This window comes from Pocillopora damicornis, chromosome 13 (assembly GCF_964200805.1).
Source record: "Pocillopora damicornis chromosome 13, jaPocDami1.2, whole genome shotgun sequence".
Classification (NCBI taxonomy): Eukaryota; Metazoa; Cnidaria; class Anthozoa; order Scleractinia; family Pocilloporidae; genus Pocillopora; species Pocillopora damicornis.
The window spans coordinates 6,902,878-6,920,747 of record NC_142682.1 but is presented as its reverse complement, the minus strand read 5'-3'; the positions used below and the strand labels follow the sequence as shown (position 1 = coordinate 6,920,747).

At 37.8% G+C, this 17,870-nt stretch overlaps 1 protein-coding gene across 2 annotated transcripts in view; it reads left to right on the top strand.

Moving 5' to 3' along the window:
• LOC113664716 (cGMP-dependent 3',5'-cyclic phosphodiesterase) overlaps window positions 1-12,803 on the top strand; it is a 26,186-nt gene extending 13,383 nt beyond the window's left edge. For both annotated transcript variants that reach the window (XM_027180343.2, XM_027180342.2), the window contains exons 14-34: window positions 1-101; window positions 1,554-1,593; window positions 1,897-1,960; window positions 2,374-2,467; window positions 2,856-2,913; window positions 3,326-3,407; window positions 3,637-3,671; window positions 3,762-3,800; window positions 4,279-4,352; window positions 5,130-5,207; window positions 5,379-5,501; window positions 5,587-5,657; window positions 5,919-6,041; window positions 6,334-6,421; window positions 6,517-6,564; window positions 6,997-7,071; window positions 7,619-7,718; window positions 8,319-8,431; window positions 8,961-8,999; window positions 9,497-9,603; window positions 10,951-12,803. The exon at window positions 1-101 is cut by the window's left edge and continues 11 nt beyond it. In XM_027180343.2, the coding sequence (XP_027036144.2) occupies window positions 1-101; window positions 1,554-1,593; window positions 1,897-1,960; window positions 2,374-2,467; window positions 2,856-2,913; window positions 3,326-3,407; window positions 3,637-3,671; window positions 3,762-3,800; window positions 4,279-4,352; window positions 5,130-5,207; window positions 5,379-5,501; window positions 5,587-5,657; window positions 5,919-6,041; window positions 6,334-6,421; window positions 6,517-6,564; window positions 6,997-7,071; window positions 7,619-7,718; window positions 8,319-8,431; window positions 8,961-8,999; window positions 9,497-9,603; window positions 10,951-11,113 (1,715 nt within the window). In that variant the 3' untranslated portion in view covers window positions 11,114-12,803. The remainder of the gene's footprint in view (window positions 102-1,553; window positions 1,594-1,896; window positions 1,961-2,373; window positions 2,468-2,855; window positions 2,914-3,325; window positions 3,408-3,636; window positions 3,672-3,761; window positions 3,801-4,278; window positions 4,353-5,129; window positions 5,208-5,378; window positions 5,502-5,586; window positions 5,658-5,918; window positions 6,042-6,333; window positions 6,422-6,516; window positions 6,565-6,996; window positions 7,072-7,618; window positions 7,719-8,318; window positions 8,432-8,960; window positions 9,000-9,496; window positions 9,604-10,950) is intronic.
• The last annotated feature ends 5,067 nt before the right edge of the window (window positions 12,804-17,870 follow it).

Sequence of the window (17,870 nt, the reverse complement as noted above, 5' to 3'; positions counted from 1 at the left end):
TTGATGAAGAGAATGCTCAGTTTTGTTGTGAGCATATTGCAGGTCAAGTAGAAAACACATTGGAGTGGGAGAGAGAAATGGTGATAAAAAGGCAACAAAAGGTGTGATACAGTTATAGTTCCTAAATATCTCAGCGTGCGTTTTCGCGGCTAGCATTGCGTCATGAGCTTTTCTTTGCGTGTAACAAGTCTTTGGCCGTGAGCAAAGTGAGGTGTCTAAAAGTCTGCGAGGGTTCGGGCACTAATGACCATTATTAGTGCCAGACCCCTTCTCAGACATTTCGCCGGCTCACTTTAAACTTTCTCACGGGCGTTGAAACGCTCGTGCCGCAAAAGTTTGTTTTAAAATCCCGCCGTCTCTGTACGGACATATGCATCAGTTTCCAATTGGCTGGAATTCTTACAAGCTTTGTGATTTGAAATTTACCTACGTAACAGAAAGTCCAATGCTCCGTTACGCTTTGAATAAATCTTTGCTATTGTACGATACCAATGACTGCGCAATGTAAGTCAAAGGGCTGTGTTTAATTCTTCTGTTCGTAATTTGATTGAGAGACACTTAAAACTGCTCCGCACTATGGAATGAGCATATACATTAATCTTGTTGTGGTTATTCATGCTCGTATATCTTTAAATAAACAGATATATGTTCATTACAGCTCTGAATTTTTGTAATTCTGTAACTCTACTTGAAGCGAATGAAATTTATTCTCAATTTTTGAAGTGTCTCAAAGATGCAAAACACGCGATCATCCGACTTCGCCAAGATCGACGAATGCAGCTGTGAGTTTTACAGTTGACCTCAAAAACATCTTCCACTGAATTCTTTCTTTCCCTGTGTAAAAAATCTGTTCAAGACTTCCTTTCAATATTTTTTCCCCGAGATGATTGATTTAAAGAGTGAAAACTGTAAAGAAATGACGACAGTTGTAACATTTGTTCTGCTAGAATAACTCCTTGAAAATAAATCTTATAGTCATGCAACGTATTCTCACTGAAACCAACGAGACTCGTTGCTAATAGAGAGCTTAGGCACAAACTTGTTTGAGGCTCACACGGTAGCTGGAATTTGAGAGTTCTTTTTCCTGCACTGGCCTTAGATTTCCGTTTTTTTGGTATCTTTTTAAAACCATTTCAGTTCCAGGAGTAGCAAATAGGAAATATCACTAAACGACTCCCGTTCATTTCCAAGAAGAAAAGCAATGAAAAGAATCAAAATTATTATCACTGTTTCTCTAACACCAAATTCAAAGGTAACGTTTCTTAGACAGCGCTGAGAATTGATGTTTCGATTTTGGAAGTGAAATGGTTCATGCGCTGAAGCAATGACTTTTTAGTTGATCGGTTTGTGTGAAAGCGTCCCATAAGTAGTTCAGTTCATCTTCTTGAACTATACTGGCGCGTCTTAAAACGTCTTCGCTAAAAAAGCCAGTTGAGGGAGCTGGTGAAAGGAAAATGATGGAACGCCTCTAAGAGAGAGAGTAGAGATCTTTATTTGGTACAGTGGTATTAGGAAAGACATTTGTTAACTCGTTTTTTTTTCTTTCCGACCAGCATTTACTGAAGGTTGCAAAAAACCTGTTTACTCTCGTAGGTGAGCTCAGTTTTTAAATCGTTTGTTGTTTACATTAGTATTTATCTGCTTTGCTGAATCAGATTTGAATCTGAATTGATTTGTTGTGGACTCGTAAAAATGGTGTCGCTTTGGATACAAGAAATGATTCCATTCGTGCGCAGCGTCCCTGTGAAGTTCATAACACGACGTTCACACCTCGGGCCTTACACCTGTTACCGCTGTGTGGTTGTTAATTGTACTATCCGTAAGGTAACGCTAATGGACTGATCAGCCCATCGTTGTATTCTTATTAAAAAGTCTATGAATTATTCTAATTTGCAGACGATGTCAGCGTTTTATTAAGTGAAATCATGACAGAGGCTCGGAATTTGACCAACGCTGAAAGGTAAAATAGATACAGGCTACTTTCTTTTGGCCCTAGTTTTCCTTGCTTTCGAAGTCAAGTGATTTGTTTTATTAACTGCTGTCAGACCGCGCATATCTCTTCACCCTGAAGCCTTTTTAGAGAAGACAACCACAGGACCTTAGAGCGCATTTCAATTTGGTGTCCTGAAACCAAAGTAATCACACCACCCAATCAGAGCAAAGCAAAATGTCACCCCGAACCAATGAGAATTCGAAAAATCGAGTGACCAGGTCGCTTTTGGTGTTAGTTTGCATTTAATTTGTTGGGAGGGTGGCGCGACTTTTCTCGACCAATCACAGCGCAGAGCAACGAGAACCAAAGCAGCCCTGATTGAAAAGTGTTCTAATGAACGTATTAAAGGTGATAGTCAATCTACTTCTCGATTCTCGAAGGTGCTCTCTGTTTCTTTGGGACAAAGAAAGAGATGAACTTGTGGCCAAGGTTTTTGACGGAGAAATCCCCTCAGATGGTTCAGACAATGGAAAGGTTTGTCTAAGCTATTGAAAATTCAAGACCTAGCTTCGAGTTCTCGCACTATTTCTCATGAAGGAGCTTGAAGACAGCAAACATTATCCTGGCTCTCGGTCATGATTTACCGATCCGTTTGCTCCTATCATTCAACATTTAGCGTTTTGAATGGAATTATAAGAAAATAAGTGAACTATGACGGTACATGAGCTACTTGGAATCAATGAGCTTGGTCGCGCAAAGGCCAAAACCTTCATAAAAGTATGCGTTGTTGTATTTGTCTGTTAAGTCGTCGCCTACGTTAGATTATTTTTATTGTTAGTCTACTTTATGAGTAAAGCTCTTGCGAACTTCCACCTCCTTCACCTAAGTTAGGAACTATCTGAATAGTGTTTGAATTATGTAGGAACCAGAAGTGAGGATTCCAGTCACCCAGGGCATCGTGGGTCACGTTGCTACAACAGGTACCGCATGAAAACGAGTTTACTGTAACAAATTTTCTGTATGATTTATGTCTTACGGCAAAATATACGTCTTCCAGTTCCGTATCGCGGTTAGTTTACTGGTTTACAACCAAAACAGCATTGATGCAAGGCACAGAGGCAGAGTTCCTGCAGACTATTGAGCTTCTGTTATCCAAAGATAACAGAAGACACAAGTCGCAAATAGACAACAGTTTTCTCTCCGAGTCATTTTATTGAAAACAGCGTGAAAATCAACTTTAAGCAGCGGATGGTGTAGCGTAGGTAAAGAATGGGGCAATTATATGCGTAACTTGTGTTAATAACAAAACGACTTTTGAACATGGTTCCATTTCTCAAGAGCCGACCTTCTACTTCCAAAATTTACTTACTGCTCTTTTTGTCTCGTTATCAGGGAAGATGCTGAACATAAAAGACGCGTACAGCCATCCTATGTTCTATAAGGGGCTTGATGAGAAAACAGGCTTCAGAACAAGGTAAAGGTTTGTTCTCTTCTTCGCCATAGTATCGGAATGGACTTTTCAATTCTAGTACTGTTGTGTGTACGACGGCAAGACCCACTCTATTGCAACGCATGTATGTGGCATTTCCTGTCAACAACAATTTGTTTTTATACATCTATTTTTATAATTTATTTTCAGCTCCAACTATTAATGTTTATCGCGCGTCGTTCATTTGAGTGTTTGTGTGTTTCTTCATGTTTAGAAATATTCTCTGCTTTCCGATTAAAGACGAAGAAGGTAAGTCACCATTTCTTTTTTCATGAGAATTGTACAATGGTCTTCTTTTTGTATTGTTAAAATATAATATCCTTTCTTGTCTCATTACAGACGTGATTGGAGTAGCACAGTTGTGCAATAAGACAAATGGTATGTTAACCAAGATTAGAATCAGTTTAAATGTTTTTTGAAGCAACATGAATTATCACTATGAGAAGATACTGGTTTGATTATAGTTGGCAGCGTGACCTTCAATTAATTTCGCATATTTATATAAATTGCAGTAATGTTTTAATGCCAAAGACAATTTTGTAAGCAAGTTTGAGACCATCGAATGATGGGACCATCTGCCGTATATCAACTCGCCTCGCGGAAATGTTTTTTCAACTTCTGAGGTAGTAATAAAGCAAGTTTCCCTTGCAATGATTTGTTTATGATTAAAAGCGCTCTTCTTAAAATCGAAACGCAAAGTTGACATATCAAGTTACCATAAGGAAATTCTTATATGACAGATGTAGATTGTGTTTTCAATGCGCGCGATACAAATTTGATGTTTTAGACCCAACAGAAATTCGGCAATCTCACCGAAATGTATTTGATACAAATCGACTTTTCTTCCAAATTGCAGGTTCTTGTTTTACAAAGTTTGATGAAGATCTGACCAGAGCATTTGCCATTTATTGTGGTGTGAGCATTTTCCATGTAAGTTTCCGACGCAGTGTTTTGCAATTGTCGTGTTTGATGGTTGTTCGGTTTCCTATCGACTTCAAGCGAAAGCCTATGCAAAACAAAAACAGAGAACAGACTCGTAAGCAAGCAATGAACAACAAATAAACAAACAACTAGGTTAGTGCAGTTTGCCTCTGAAAATTAAAAAAGGCGTGCATTCCTGCATACATGTGCGGAAATGAAACTAACAAACAAAAAACAACAAGAAAACAAAAAAGACCAAAAAAGGGAAATAAATCAAACCAAAAACGTTTAGTAAAAAGAGAAGCGATCGAAATGGAATAGATAATTTACAACTGTTTCGAGAAAAGTTGTCGGAAAAAAGGACACAAAAAACGCGACAATCTCAAAGATAACCGGGGTATCCGGTTATTTATGAGTTTTAATGATTATAATATATAAATGAATTCATCAAACCTGCGATGCTTCGTCCTAACAGTGACGTTTTTTCAGATATTTGCTGAAATCCTAAGTTCAAGGAACCGTGACCTGAAAACTATCCATAATACCTTTCGGGGTTGTCACGTGCACTTAGACGCGTTTTATTCTGACAACCTTTCTCTAAACAGCTGAATGTGATGAAGCCCACTTTAGTTTCAAAAGATAGCTACTTTTTGATTTAAAGGTAGTTAATTCGGTATCAGTTATCTGCATCGTTTGTTTGTTTGTTCTTAACGTTTTACCCCATTAATAAATTATGTTCAGGTAACAGTCTCCCGATCTTAATGTTGCTTTGACATCTTTTTTCAGTCTCTTTTATATAAAAAAGCAAAAGACGCTTCACACAGAAGTCGACTATCGTCTGAAATGATGATTTACCATATGAATGTAAGTTTAGTGACAGAGCAAGGTGTTGAGGTTATTTGTTTTTTGTTGAGAACAAATCATAACCGCGTCTGGTCAGATCGCTTTACTAGCATGTTTTGCTTTTATTTATTACTTGATATGAAGTGACTTATCAAGATTTAATTCTCGTGTTTTCAACCAATTTCGCTTAAGGTGTCTCAAGCCGAAGTGGATCCGCTCGTTAACAGGTCAATTTGCACCACGGATGACGTACATCCACAGTTTAGCCAGTTCCCATGTGCGCCAAGAACTATTTTCCCGGATAATATGATTCCAGTAAGTAGAGCTTGCACTTACCAAACTCATCCTTGGTCATCAACGCTTACAAGGCAAATCTGATGTTTTCTGTCCTGCTCTGTAGGCCTGTCTTTGTATGTTTGAAGATCTTGGAATGATCGAGAGATGGAAAATCCCAAAGGAGGTGCTTGTAAGGTCCGTGCTATAAAGAATTTATTATTTGTGTGTCCTATGTAAGGAAGTGGTGTCCCGCATATGACAGTAGGAGACCAAACGTTGCACGCTCATAGAGTTTAAGGTTTGCGGGGTAAACTCAAGGATATGTATTTGAAATTAGAATTTCAATATTTAGTGTAAAAGTGACATCAAATCCAACAAAAATAACAAAGAAATGATAGAGACAAGAATTTTGCCCTTTGGAATTGATGTTGGACATATGACGTGTTATGATTACAGGTTTTTGCTTATGGTGAGGAAAGGTTATAGAAACCCTCCATATCACAACTGGATTCACGCTTTCACCGTGGCTCACTTCTGTTATCTTCTTTACAAGAACGCAAAGATTAGCAATCGCTTAAGGTTAGTCAGTTTCACGTACACTTTGGTGTCTGGTGTGCTTGTTCTAATTGGTTAGTTATTCTCACTTCAGGAATGCATTTAATCTGAACCCCACTTTCTGTGGAACAGATAATATCAGTGACTAATTCTCGTGTAGAAGGTGTTGTAAACTCTCAATAACTCTTCACAAGGGGCTCAACTTTTGTGTAAACAAAGATGTACTGAGTGTAAAGAGAACATGCCAGACTATTTTTTCTTTTTTTCTTTTTTCTTTTTTCCTTATATATGGTATTTTGCTTTCCTTACATTACAGAGACGTTGAAATGTTGGCATTGTTCGTAGCTTGTCTGTGCCATGATATCGACCACAGGGGGACCACAAATTCCTTCCAGGTTTCTTCAGTAGGTAGACAGTTTTGGTTGTGACAATTCCTGGTCAATGTCTTGGTTTACGATGTTTTCCTTTACTCATACTCAATGGTTATTTTATTTGACAGGGCTCCACGCTCGCAGCCCTGTATAGTTCAAAGGGATCTGTGTTGGAGGTAAGGAACTTCAGTTTAGCCAGTTGAAAAAATTGTCTTCACGCCAGGTTTCCTTCTAGTTCAGTGTGCGATAATCACAGCTGTTCACTGAGTTGGATTTATTAATGTTTAAAACAATTCCGTTTGGTTCCCTCACATTTCTGCAAAAAGGTTACGAAAAACAAACATGTTGTAGCGAGCGTGGAAAGTACAGGTTGAAACCAAACAATTTTGTTCCGGTTTGCGATAGTTAGGCAGATGTTTTGCGCCACAATCCAAACATCGAGTTACTCAGGTCCGCCATTCCTTCACTAAAACATGAGGCAATTGGTCCGTTTCAAGTACTTGTCAATCAGTTGTGCCTGCACTTGATTACCAGTTTACTGTAGCGAATCTGACTCTATATTATTAAAATAGAATTGGTTTCATAAAATCTCTGTTTCCCTTTCACAGAGACATCATTTTGCGCAGACTATGTGTGTACTCAACTCTGAAGGATGTAATATATTCAAGAATTTAACTGGAAAAGTATGATACTCAGCAGTAACTTAAAGTTAAGCCCCTTTTGTTGGAAAAAAGTATTTCGCCAAAACTTTTATTTCAGTGAATATTGATTTTCGTGAGCTGTTGTTAAGAGGGCTTAAAGGCAACAGTTGGAAAAACATGCGTCAACTTTTGGGCAGTTCGTTTTAAAAAAGAAAATTATTTTCCGTTAGTTTTTCAGAGTTTATAGAGGATATCGTTCCCCTCAACGATTTAACCCAGGAATCAGTGTTAGCCCTTTTAATACACCCTAAGATCAGTATGCATATTCTCCTTACTGTTCTCTGTACATTTCCTAAGTTGCTGACAAGGAGAATTTAATTGGTGACCATTTCATTTATTCTCGTGACCTTAATGTTGGATTCACGGGTGATTTGTAGGGAGACATTGGATGCTAGTCACTCCAGGGTCAAAGAGTTGACCAACAGAAGCTTCATTCTCTTGAAGTGCTCATTTGCCCAGTTGAAGCATTTTGCATGTATGGGTAATTTTCAAATGCTTTAATAATTAATTGTAAATCATTTCTATTTAGGACTTTGAAGAAGTTTTTAGTCTTATTCGGGATATTATTCTAGCAACGGACCTTGCCCATCACTTGAAAATCCTTCAAGACATCAAGAACATGGCTAAAGGTAACAACGTAAATTGGCCACCGTAAAGAGTTTCAATTGAAGCTGACGTTTCGAGCGTTAGCCCTTCGTCAGAGGGCGAATGACGAAGAGCTGACGCTCGAAACGTAAGCTTTGCAACTCTTTACGGTGGCCAATTTACGGTATCAACTCAGTCGATGAAACTAAATTACCCACCGACACAGCACCACAGTTTCTTTAGCAACTTACCCCCTTTATTCAAAGGTAACACTGTTTATTTCGTGGGTTTTAAGAAATCCCTTACGTCTCCTTGGAGCGGTATTGCCCTTTCAAAATTGTGACTGGTTTTTGGTATGAAAAAACTGCAAACTGTTTCGATTCACCGAATATGTAGAGTGATCACCATTCACCGTGAGAGGTTCCATAGACACTCCAAAGTATTAATCGGAAGGTCGTCGGAGCAACTCCTTTTTGAGCATTTGGAGTTTTCTTTCTTTGAGTATGCTTGTGACATTCGCTGAAAAACATTATCTTTCGCTTTATAATCACCAGTCTTAAAATTTACGATCTTCAATAACATCATCAATTAATACTGTTATATCGTTTCTGTTTTTGACTAACTTTTCTTAATATATTTTTCAGATGGTTTCAAAAAGGATTCTAAAGATCACCACACTCTTCTTCTCTATCTTATGATGACAGCCAGTGATTTGTCTGATCAAACTAAGAACTGGGAAGGAACGAGAAGAACGGCGGTAAGCAAACTGGTCAAATGGAAAATTGACAGTTACAATATTGGCCACTTCCCTTTACCTCGTTTTGCGTAGTGTTTATTGCGCTGGTTTCCGAACCTTTCGATCCGATTACGAGCCTTCTTGAGTCATTGGGGTGTGTTTTTGGGAAAGAGTTCAGCTGCTTCTCCTGTAGGATTGTTAATGGCCTCTAAGCCAACTGTCAGTGGCAATTTTACACAGCTCCTTCACGTGAGGTTTAAAATGCTTTCTGTAAGATCTATCGTAAATTTCTATGGTTATGTTTGAGTGAAATCCTATCTATCTGGCCAGCTTTGTTCATTTACCTCGGCATTGACATTTAATGGAAAAGCGGTGTACTCACCTCTTTAAACGATTTTAATGGTAGTTGACGCTGAGAAGGACGTCCTTGCTGTCTTGTCTATGGCAGCGCTTTCCAATGCTATGGTCATGCGGCAAATGTAACACAAAGACGATCTTTCAAATTTTATTGTGACATCTATTAAATGTTGCTTGTTGGCCTCCATTACAGGATCTGATATACACCGAGTTCTTTTCACAAGGTGACAAGGTAAGGAATGAATGATAAAAGTTCAATCAACAGAGTGAATTTTAAACGGAGTCACATAGTGGGCCCTTTTTTTTCACCTCAACCCTTTAACCCTCATAAGTAATTAGTATATAAGTTCTCCGTACCATATCCACACACTCCTGCAAACAGGTAATGAGAATACTCGACCTCATCAGGTAGAAGTTGATATCTTTATCTAACACCAAATTCTTGTACTTAATTTACAAGGAAATGTGTAGCAGCTAGAGGGGCGAATTGACAATCAGGTCTTGGGAGTTACAGGGTTAAAGGCTTCTTGTACTGTTAAGGCTTGTACTGCTACACGTACTAAAGTTTTAAAAGAAACCGTGACCACAGAGCTAAGTTTTCTTGTATTCATATTTCTTTTTTTCTGGTTTTGCTTCCTCTGCTAGAATTCATTAAAAATATCTCACAAATTTTTTTGTTGTGTTTGGTGATTGGGTTTTTTGTTTGTTTTTGTTTTTGTGTCATTTTAGGAAAAGCACATGGGAATTACTCCAAGCGAAATGATGGACAGAGATAGAGCGTGTATTCCAAAATTGCAAATCGATTTCTTGGATGCAATCGCACTTCCAGTATACAGGTAGTTACATTTAAATGTAGTTATGCAGCTGTGTGAATGGAATCGGTCGTAGGACGTGAGTTTTACTTACCGAACTGCTGTCATGTTTGGCGAATAAGTAAGAATTTGGTAAATAAGCCTATCAGAAAAAACAAAGAAACAAACAGATACCACTACATTGCTCAACGGGTAGCTTGTGATTGGATGAATGAGTTTATTGCCTTCTAAATAATTTATGTCCTCCGCCTGTCTTCTGCTCAGACGTGCTATCTGCTCGTTATACAACAACTTGTTAACACATGTATTGAATCTATTATCATTGGTGACACCGTCATTAAACCTTTAGAAAGCGTCCGGAACCTTGGGTCCTAGTTCAACGCGAATGACTGTTCATATAGGCAAGATTTGTGGCACGGCTTTTCGCGGACTATACAACAAAAGACACATCAGAAAATTCCTTACCGTGCAATCGACAAAGACACCGATCCATGCCTTTGTATCTTAACACCTTGATAAATGCAACGCACTTCTTTTTGTTCTTCCTAAATATCAATTTGATCGTTTACAGAAAGTTCATAATGCTACAGGTAGAGTGATTTTTCAGATTGCTAAATTTGATCCTATCACACCCGCACTTATCGGCCTACATCGGCTCCCAGTAACATTCAGCGTTCAGTTCAGATTGCTTCTTTTTGTTTATAAGTCGCTGCACAACCAAATTCCACTCTACATTATAGATCTTTTGTCCCTGAAACCTGCCGCTAATTATGCTCTTCGCTCGTCTGTACAATCTCTCCTGTTCGTTCCTAAAATCAAGTGCTTTACACGTGGGGACTAGGCCATTACTCATGTTGCACCTGTTTTATGGAACTCGCTGCCATTAACTATAAGAACAAGTGGTAGCCTCACAATTTTTAAAAAGCATCTTAAAACATTTCTCTTTAGGGAAAGCTTATAGTTTATTAGAATAGCTCTGAATGTTTAGTGCTTTGAATATGTTGATTTTAATTTTGTATTGAATTTTAGACTTGTCTTTTTTTTTTAGATTTTAGCTTTACAATAATTACTGTTATTACTAGCGTCTTAGGAATTTTAATCTAACTTGAAGTAAAGCGCTTTTGAGTATTTTAGTGTTAGCGCTATACAAATTCTTTAATAATAATAAAGTTATGTCTCCAAGTTGCAATTGCCGTTATTTTTAAACCTGATTTTAAGCCAACTGCGATTTTGAGACGCCAGTATTACATGATTACGGGGGCTCGTTGGGAGAAAATATTTTCTGGTGTAAGGTGGAGTCGCGAGTCCTATTTTGTTTATTTATCTATTTTTTCTAATCATTTCTTTTCTTTTTTTTTTGTCCCTATCCAGGCTGTTGTCCTCTCTACTACCGGAGACTGAAGTAGTTTTAGACACAGTTTTGACTAACAGAGAGAAATGGCAAAAGGCTCAAGAAGATGGCGACTACGTGTACAGACCAGTGGCTACTACTGACAAAGAAATCAATGGGAATGTGCCTCTATCACCATCATAACGGTGCCATTACTCGCTCTTCCGATTGAACAATTCATGGAACAAATTATAGTAGGAAACCGCTCTACGACAAACCTTTGGGACGTCTTTGTTGGCACTTAAACTCGATAACATACATATTTTTGTATGAAGAGCGGGTTGAAACTTTGCCTAAAAGAGTTGGCCATTGCGGTATCGGATGCATCATTGTCCTTGAGTAATTACGGCACCGGTGTATTGCCTTCATTGAGAAATGTTTTCTAATATTGAATTTCTCCTAGAAGCAAGAGAAATAACGGGTTCAAATGCCTAGGTTGGCTGTCAGTAATAACTCAGAGCTGCGCTCTGTGTATTGGAAGGCTATGCTATCAGATACCTGAGATGCCCAAGTAAGGCAATAGATACGAAAAGTAATGGCCTCTGGTACCCGAACAACTGAAACTCAATTGTATTTATCATTTAATATCCAGAGGTCATTTCTTTTAAAGGCATTTAGGCATAAATTCTATTTATTATGTGGCTAAAATTACTACAAACCCCATTTTTTCCACAGAGTGTTCTTAATAGTGACCAGTGTCGCACGTAGGTCACAGTTTCTTTCACGGCCGCTTTATTTTCATCAGACGTTTTTATAATTCAGGGATCCATCTATGAATAACTGACATGAACGTAAAAACAGAATAAAATTAGGACAAATCCTAAGAGCGAATCACAGTAAACTCAAGTTCACAGTGTAAGACCCAATTTTTGCCATTTACAATTTGGCAAACTGCTAAGTAGGTTCCTGTGGGTTGTTGTTTGATTTCGATGCCAAATCCGCAGATCCTTAAACATATTCTCCTTCCTGTTGGAGTGATTTCCATGCGAAAGCGATGAAAAACGATGGGAAAAAAACATGTAGGCCAGCCGTCTATTTTCGGCGATGTTTATTTACCCGTTTATTTTGCTTTATTTAGCTTTATTTGGTTGGATGTAATAACTGTTAGATGCATTTTTTTGATAAAATTATTTATGTTAGAGCAAGCCTTAACAGATGCAGTCACGTTTTATTTTCATACTGTAGAGCAGCTACTCCAAATACCGAGAAATTTTCTCCTAGTTGGCGAGCTGAAACATTTCTTTCACAACATTCATCAGTCGTTTAGTAGGTTATCTCTTTGACGAATTACTTTAAAAGTCTAATACGATGGAAAAGATTTCCTTCTAAGCAGAGATTTTAAGCACATAAAATTTCACAACGATGTAGAAATATAATATATTATAGAGTTTCAATCAACAACTTTATGATCTCGCTTTTGAGGGACTGTTGATCAGATTGATTCACAAAGTTTAGCAATCGTTGCTTTTGAGAGGCGAAATATTTCAAGGGCAGTTCATCTGAAAGGTAGCGTTCAAAATAATTTGCAATTTTTTTTAGGTGAGGAATTAACGCTTACGTTGTACAATGGGTATTTTTCTTGTTACGTGCTCTTTTAAACACTTAATGAGCATCCTTTGATTGCAATGTTAAAAATAGCATTCTTTGAATGTTAATTCAGTTCCGACTTTAAGTTAAAGATTACACAAAACGTAAGATAGGTATTTATTTAAAGGAAAGGCGCAAATTGCCAGTTATGTAAATTTGTTATGAATACACAATATTATGGTTAGTATAAGTTTACAAAGCTGGACAAACAGTATTATAACAAAGCTAGTAAATTTGTCCAATCAAATTCAATTGCGCGAGCGTGCTTCATATTCCTATTGTACACGCTCATGACGTAAGCAAACAAATCCCTCAAGAAAAAAATTTTCCATCGGGTTAAAAATGTTATAAAACAATTGGTTCATGCGTCAGCTGTGCGTTCGTCGAGATATGAAGTACTTAGGAAGTTTGGAGAGCACTCAAGAAGCTAGAGTTGCTCTCGCTACGCCTCGAGCAACTCTTACGCATCTTTCGTGCTCTCCAAACTTCCCGAGTGCTTCATATCTCGATGAGCGCACGCTGACGTATGAACCAATTGTTAAATGATATCTGGGCGCGTAGGCCAGCTATGCAGGCGTCTCATGCGTGCAGCATGTGGAAAAACTAGCTGTGTAAAAGAAAGCTTCAACTATTGTTGTACGAATTCAGACAAACTTATTTAGTGTGAATGGGAGGCAATTATCCTAAGAATCTCAAAATGTAATGTAGTGAACATCTCTGAATTCGCGCCATTTCTGCCTGGCTGCGGCGCTCTCATATCGCAGGTAATGATCGAGGGCACGCAGCAGTTGCTCGCTCAATTACCAACCGCTGTTCGGGGATTGAGCTTGCACTTACCCCTCTAAGTCAAGACCGTTCCGTCTAGGAAGGATCGATTATGAATATAAGTCACCTTGTACATAACCTAACAGTGGTGTAAATTTAACGTCCACATATTGATGTGAAACAGAGACTAAACGCAAGCCAAAGTTAACCAAGAAACGTCTCCTATCAGCTATTACAAACTCTAATCTCATTAATCTCTGAGCATAGCTATCTTCTCTGAAAATTGATATGTACCTGCCAGACAGTAACCTGTGCCTAAGTAGGATAACAAGTTGCACTTCTTTAGGTTATGCGTTGGTAGTCTCGGTGCCATTTGGCGAGTCACATAGCGTGACATTGCGTGACAATCGATTTGCCGAGAACTAGATTCTCTTTCACTCTTTCACACCGTTAGGCTTCGTCACTTCCATTTGTTTAAATTATGTTCTTTTCAAAATTCAAGTGAAACAACTGACGAGGTCCACTAAAGATGTTATCAAGAGATTTCATGCATTTTTTTTCCCTCTTAGCACTGATCACACCCAAAACAATCGAAAGTATTAGTACATCTTCAATTTCACGCTGGGTAGTTAGGGCCTAACCTATGTAGGGTCCATCTCGATCCATTTTGTTCCCCGTTATATCTCATGCCTTCCAACAGTGACATCTTCCCTACTGGTAAGTTGTCAGTGTCGGCACTTAACCACGGGTTTTCTTTCATTCTTTCTGTCTAATTTGTTTCACGACTATGCACTTGGGTGCACGTGTTTTTGTTTTCTCTCCAATTTTTTTTTTTTTTAATTTAACTCCTCATTTTCACTTTCTCCTGTTCCTCTTGTCACTTCTAACTGGAAAACAAGCAAACCCACGCAATTCATTTTATTGCTAAATATCATTTACATCGTAATACTTTTGACCTGTGACCGCGAATATGAGAATTTTTGCATTTAAATGTGAATTGGCTTTTTTGTATTATTCGCAGCTCGTGAAAAGGCAATATTTACACTCGGTTTTTTCACTTTATACGGAAAAGTTAATTTTTCAGAGGAAAGGTAGATCCTCAAAGAATCTAAGTGGGAGATAGTTTTGTAAGAAATGCGTGGTTTCTGGTGGCGTCGAGATCTTATATTTCCGCTTACATCTATTGTTACGTAAAAATAGTTAGTGAATCCACGCAGACAGGATGTACACGTTTCATTAATAGTTCTCTTTAAACAGTTTCACGACGTTTTCCGAAGCAATTTGACAAATCGTTTGACAAGATGCAGGTAGAACTGAAGATTTATGTGTTTCTTCCATTGAATGGCGGAAAAAAGGAAAGTGGCAGAAGTACCCTCCGCACTGATTCACGTATCACTGACTCAGGAGGTTGTGCTGCCTATGAAATGTCTTCGAAATGAAGATTTTGTTGAGTCTAACTTTGGAGGGTTTTTACTGCTAGTGTTTGAGTTACCCGAACTTCTCATAATACCCGAACGAATACTTGAATTCCGCTTTCACAACCTTTGTGTAATTACTATTTATTCCATTATTCTCTTACGTAAGTGATAATACTTCGTGGCCCTTCCGTTCGTTGAATGATGCAGTTCGGCTAAACACCTTTACGTTCAACGTGAAATGTTTAAAGAAACACATTTGATCGGTTATGCAAACCAAGTTTAGCTGAAAAACTGCGGTCAAAATTATCGTATATTTAGCGATAATGAACGTTGGCCTTAGTAAGCAGTGTTAAGATGTCTTATTGCAAAAACTGGAAGGAAATTTATTTACTGCAAACAGCTCTTTACAGAGAACTCTGGAGGTCAATTCGATAATGGAGGTCGATTCTGGAGGTCGATTCGATAATGGAGGTCGATTCAGGAAGACACTTTTTTATTGTCGCATGGTGTTTAAGACCCTATTCTCTATTTTCTTTGTTTCTTATTTCTTTCTAATTAAGATCTACATTCTAATTCTCCCCATTGTGTGCTTTTAATATTTCTAATGCTTGTTCAGGAGTTTGGTATTTAATCATATGATATCCCCTGTTAAAATTTTCCCACTCATGACTTCTCTGCATGACATTGTTCTACTCTGGAGCGAAAGTACAACATCTTTCTGAGTTTCAGCTACAATTATAGTTTGAGCTTCATAAATGAATATACTTATATTATTATTATTTTTGAAAATATACTACTGTCATTGTGCAAGAAAATATTGGTCCAATGGAAAATCCGAGTAAGAGAAAAGATGTCACGTACTCGCACTATATGATTAACTCAGGGACTCGTACAATGGAAGACTACTACGTGACTAGCATGTATATTAACGTTAAAACCACAAACATAAGACAGCAGTGTCGTTCAGATTATCGCGGAATTCTTTTTACAACCCTAAAAAAAACCTTGAACATTTGCTTGTTTGCCACTTGGCAGAGAGACAAACTGTCCGAATCTTACCTTCTTTGCTTCTCATTATGATCTGGCAATTTAAAAGCCGATTTATTACAAGATAACGAACACACAACTACCGCGCAGTTTCGTTCATATTTCAATTTCATTTATTTATCAACGTGTTTAAATTTTTGGAAAAAAAGAGGTGTTTTAAAGATTCTTAAAAAGAGCTATTCTAGAGTAAGTCAATATTATGCTAGAAGCTAAGAAGTGCTCGTATCTAATTCTTGATTTCTAAAATCGCAAAACCCAAATTTGCTATTAGCGTAAATGTAAGGAACTTACCCAGTTTTTTTTCCTTTTTTTAATTTTTTTTTTTTTTGCTTTCTTTTTAAAAGCTTTTTTACGTGTCTTTTGTTTTAAATTCAAAGAGAGATTTATGTCGACTTCTCAATTATCCCACTCTTTCTTCATTTTCCCAGTCGTGAGAAAAGACCAAAATGAAAAATGGTTAAAATGACGGTATACGGCTCATTTTGGATTTTGGAGACCACCTCGGGAACATTGGCCTTTAATTACGTCAACTTTGAAATTTTGGTTGTGCTAACGTTTAGCAATGTATCATTTACCTTGTACGAAATGTCTGAATGCTACTTTTTTCACAGATCAATAAGCAAACAGACCTACTCAAAGACCCAAAAGTATTTTGGTTGAAGACGCAGGGCAGTGTTTAGTAGCAGCAAGCAGAAAACAGCAACTGTCATCTATTTCACCACGCATTGTGCCGGATAATTAGCCAATAACTCATGATTTTCGATTCAGTCCGGTCTGTGTGGTATTATTGCCGTATGAATTGTCATGAAAAATCAAAATTTCAGCAATTGGAAAAACTAGTTAACGGTGAAGATGTTGTTTGGGGTGTTGAAGTGTCTTTTTTTTGGTTGTTAGGCTGCGAAGAAGGTGCTTCCTTATTTTTCAAATGATAACGGCCCTTAGGGATGTGAACACCCATGACGTGAGGTCTTGAACATTCTATAAAAGTCTTTCGCTTGAGAAGATTTCCCCAAATGTGATGTTGATATTGTAAAAATTTCAAAAACCCTTTCTAATGGAAAGGTTTATTTATTTCCGCCGGGCACTGATACAATGAGGGGGTTTGGAGCTCACGAAATCATTTTAAAAGAATTAGATTCTTGTTGTGATGGACGGAAACGAAGGGTTAGAGGCAAAGAGTAACTTGAAATGAATTTTTTTAGTATTGTTTTTATTTCACGAAAGAATATATTAGTAAACTGATCACTTAGGAGAAAATGGCACACCCGCATTCATGCTGTATTTTTTCGACTAGAAATGGTTCATTTCCAAAATAAAAATTAGATTTTTGTTCAGTCCGTGGAGTGATACATAGACTGTGATGAGGAAGCACTCAGCTGATAAACAAAAATGGATGTATACGATTTCATTGACACCTGTGATCTTCTTCAGAAAGACTAACGCCATGTTTTTGCCTACTCTACATTTCAATACCATGGCGGACTAAGCTGTTGCCGAAATGCGAGCCTTGCGAGCAGATTCGTTCTTGCTAGACCAGCGAGCTCGACCAAGTCACGACTGTTATCAATGATTGCCGAAGAAGAAGATCTTTGTACAGTATCGATGTTCTGTTTTTGTCTGCAGTTAGCATTCACGTGTATATACTGCTTGAATTATTGCAAGGCACGTGTCAAGCCTTTGCCGATAATACTTCCGCTTCATGGTGAAAAGCAATTACTTGACAATAAAAATGCGAATTTCTTTCCTTTTAATAAAAGCGATCTTCTCAAAAGTTTTAATCCGCCTCTAAGAACTAACTTAGGTCACTTAGGCAGACGGTATTAAGCAGTGGTAATACTAGATAAAATAACTGAATTGTCTTTGTGTTTTTTTTCCACAATTATCTTACAGTTACGTAATGATATGTGTTAGTGATAGAAAGGAATATATCAAACGAAATTTAACAGTAATCACGTGTAAACAGTAGCTTAACCGTTCAGGAACCCGTGTTCTCGGAAGTTGCGTGGGTATAGTGGTGGGCTTTGTTGTGCAACCTTACATCAAATAAAGTCAATGGTCTAATTTCGATATATTGAAATTTCCAG